Source organism: Benincasa hispida, chromosome 10 (genome assembly GCF_027475165.1).
Source record: "Benincasa hispida cultivar pf3 chromosome 10, pf3_genome.v1.1, whole genome shotgun sequence".
NCBI lineage: Eukaryota > Viridiplantae > Streptophyta > Magnoliopsida > Cucurbitales > Cucurbitaceae > Benincasa > Benincasa hispida.
This window is the reverse complement of record NC_143487.1, coordinates 8,246,437-8,249,660: the sequence shown is the minus strand read 5'-3', so window position 1 is coordinate 8,249,660 and position 3,224 is coordinate 8,246,437. Positions and strand designations below refer to the sequence as shown.

Sequence of the window (3,224 nt, the reverse complement as noted above, 5' to 3'; positions counted from 1 at the left end):
GATTTTTTTATCACGGATTAAACCCTGCTTCACAGACCGCTGCCAATATGGTAGCCGCTGGAGGTTTGCTAGATAAAACATATGATGAGGCCAAGAACATCCTTGATCGCATTTCTAAAAATGACGAGGACTGGAGAGAAAGCGATCAAAGATTGAGAATAAAGGATAGTGACGCGAACAATGGTGCTATCGCATCCCTTTAGAGTCAAATGACTGCAATGATGAACTTGATACAGGGAATCGTAATCAACAGCCCAACAACGCATAGTGGGCAAGTGAACGTAATAAACCAGACTACTACAAAGTGTGCTACTTGCGATGTAGGACACGCAATGGACGAATGCCTGAAAAACCCACAGTCAATCTATTTTGTGAAGAATAAACCATTCTCTAACATGTATAACCCTGGTGGAGAAACCACCTCAACTTTGCGTGGAAAAATCAGCAGCAAAATTTTCAATCAGTGGAGCAAAAAGAAGGGCCACCCGGATTTTTTTGGCGAAACAACGGTTAGATGAGTAATCAAGCCGGCAGTTCGCAGGGAACAAAATCTTCCTCTTTGGAAAGTCTGTTAAAGCAATATATTGAAAAGAACGAAACTATGCTTCAAAACCAAGCAACGTCCATCCGCAACCTGGAAATACAGATAGGCCAGATTGCGGGCGAACTCAAGAATCGATCACAAGGGGCCCTGCCGAGTTCAATGGAACTCCCACACAACCCAGGGGGTACGGGTAAAGAGCAATGTCAAGTCGTGACGTTGCATAATGGCAAGACTGTGGTAGGGGAGAAGACGAAGCCTAGTCGGACTACTCCAATTGTGCTGGAACCTGAGATTGCGGTGACTCAAGAAGAAACAGAAGAAAAAAAGCGATGGAACCTGAGATTGCGTCCAGCTCAGAACCAAAAGAACAGGGGACCGTAAGAATACAGCTGCCACCGTTCCCACAGAGACTCAGAAAGAAGAAAATGATGAGGTATAGTACCAACGCTTCATGAATATATTAAAACAATTGCATATTAATATTCCGTTCACTGAAGCAATTGAGGAGATGCCCGCATATGCGAAGTTTTTAAAGGATATGGTGACAAGGAAGAGAGGCACTGGTAAGTTCGCCACGATGGCTTTGACACAGAGCTCAAAATCTATAATCCCACCGAAAATGCACGACCCTGGGAGTTTCACTATACCTTGCTCCATTGGAGGATTATACATTGGGCAAGCGCTATGCAATCTTAGAACCAACATTAACTTAATGACTTTGTCAATTTTCAAGCAACTGAATGTGGGGCAACTTGCGCCCATGACAATGACTCTTCAATTAGCGGATAGATCTCTAGTGCATCCAGATGGGAAGGTGAAGGACGTGCTGGTTACAATCGACAAATTTATATTGCCAACAAACTTCATCATCTTGGACTACAAAGCAAACAAAGATATGCCCATCATCCTGGGGCAACCATTTCTATCAACCTGTCATGCCCAGATTGATGTGCACAAATGAGAGATCACCTTGAGCATGAATGAACAGAAGCTCAGGTTTAACATTATCCGAGCCATGAAATATCCTGAGAAGAAGACCTTAATGAATCCGACGATGAACAGAGTTTGAATGAAAAAGAGAAGCCTGAAGATGAAAACGAAGATGAGGATGTGATCGTATCCATTATAGCATGCAATGCGATCATAGAAAAAACAAACAAGAAAGATGAGGTGATCGTATCCCAAAAAGTTAATCTGACAGTGAATGAAGAAAGGAAAACAGAAAAATCGTCCTTAGAACAATCCCCAAGAATAGAGCTGAAGACCCTTCCTAACCACCTGAAGTATGCATTTCTGGGGCAGAATAAAAAGCTACTGGTAATCATTTCCTCTGCACTTAATGAAAACCAAGAAAATGCATTGTTGATCATTATGAGAAAATATGTAAAAGCAATTGGTTAGACGTCGCAGACATTCGAGGAATTAATCCTGCATACTGTATGCATAGAATTCGTCTCGAAGAGAATCACAAAGGATCGATCGAACATCAGCGTAGACTCAACCCTGCAATGAAGGAGGTCATAAAAAAGGAGATAATCAAGTGGTTTGACGCGGGCATCGTCTATCTAATAGCAGACAACACGTGGGTCAGCCCCATGCAATGCATGCCGAAGAAAGGAGGGATGACGGTAGTCCCTAACGCAAATAACGAGTTGATACCGCAAATGACCGTCACCAGTTGTCGAATTTACATGGACTACTGTGAACTAAATGCGGTAACAAAGAAGAATCATTTCCCATTACCTTTTATTGACCAAATGTTGGATCGTCTAGTTGGAAATGACTTCTAGTGCTTCTTGGATGGGTATGCCGGTTATAACCAGATCATGATCGCTTCTAAAGATCAAGGAAAGACCACATTCACCTGCATGTATGGAACATTTGCATTTCAATGAATGCGTCGAGCACTTTCCAAAGGTGTATGATGGCCATCTTTTCGTAATATCTCGAAGACTCCGTAGAAATATTCATGGACGACTTCTCTGTATATGGGCACACATACGAAGTCTGTCTTAACAACTTGGAGAAGATATTGGAAAGATGTGAGGAGACGAACCTCGTGCTTAATTGGGAAAAATTCCATTTTATGGTGAAGAAAGGCATTGTGCTTGGGCACAAGGTCTCTAGGGACAGGTTGGAGGTGGACAAGGCAAAAATTGAAGCGATTGAAAAGCTCCCACCTTCAACGAGTGTAAAGGTTATCAAGAGCTTCTTGGGGCACGCTGGATTTTATAGACATTTTGTCAAAGACTTCTCAAAGATTGCATGACCGCTGTGTGCATTGATGGAGGCAGATAGAAAATTTGACTTTGATGACAATTGCCTCAACGCATTCATGATTTTGAAGAACGCATTAACGACCGCGCCCATATTGATCGCACCAGATTGGACACTTCTCTTTGAATTAATATGCGACACGAGTGGGTATGCGATGAGAGCAGTGCTGACGTAGAAAAGAAAAACAATGCTACATCCCATCGCATATGCGAGTAAGACTTTGAATCCTGCTCAATCTAACTACACCACCACAGAAAAAGAATTGAATGTGGTAATATTTGCATTGGAGAAATTCAGAGCATATTTGCTGGGAACAAAAGTACTCATCCTTACTGACCACTCGACGATAAGCTATTTGATGACAAAGAAGGATGCGAAGCCGAGGTTGATTAGATGGGTTCTC

General features: G+C 42.4%; 1 protein-coding gene across 1 annotated transcript; it reads left to right on the top strand.

The window, feature by feature from the left end:
- Positions 1–1,121: 1,121 nt before the first annotated feature.
- On the top strand, positions 1,122–1,505 carry LOC120088911 (uncharacterized). The gene has a single exon (XM_039046349.1). The coding sequence runs from the start codon at positions 1,122–1,124 to the stop codon at positions 1,503–1,505; it is 384 nt and encodes a 127-aa protein (XP_038902277.1).
- The last annotated feature ends 1,719 nt before the right edge of the window (positions 1,506–3,224 follow it).

Bases quoted from the DNA above. Each gene is read 5' to 3' on its own strand.
- LOC120088911 (XM_039046349.1), top strand. From the start codon at position 1,122: ATGGCTTTGACACAGAGCTCAAAATCTATAATCCCACCGAAAATGCAC.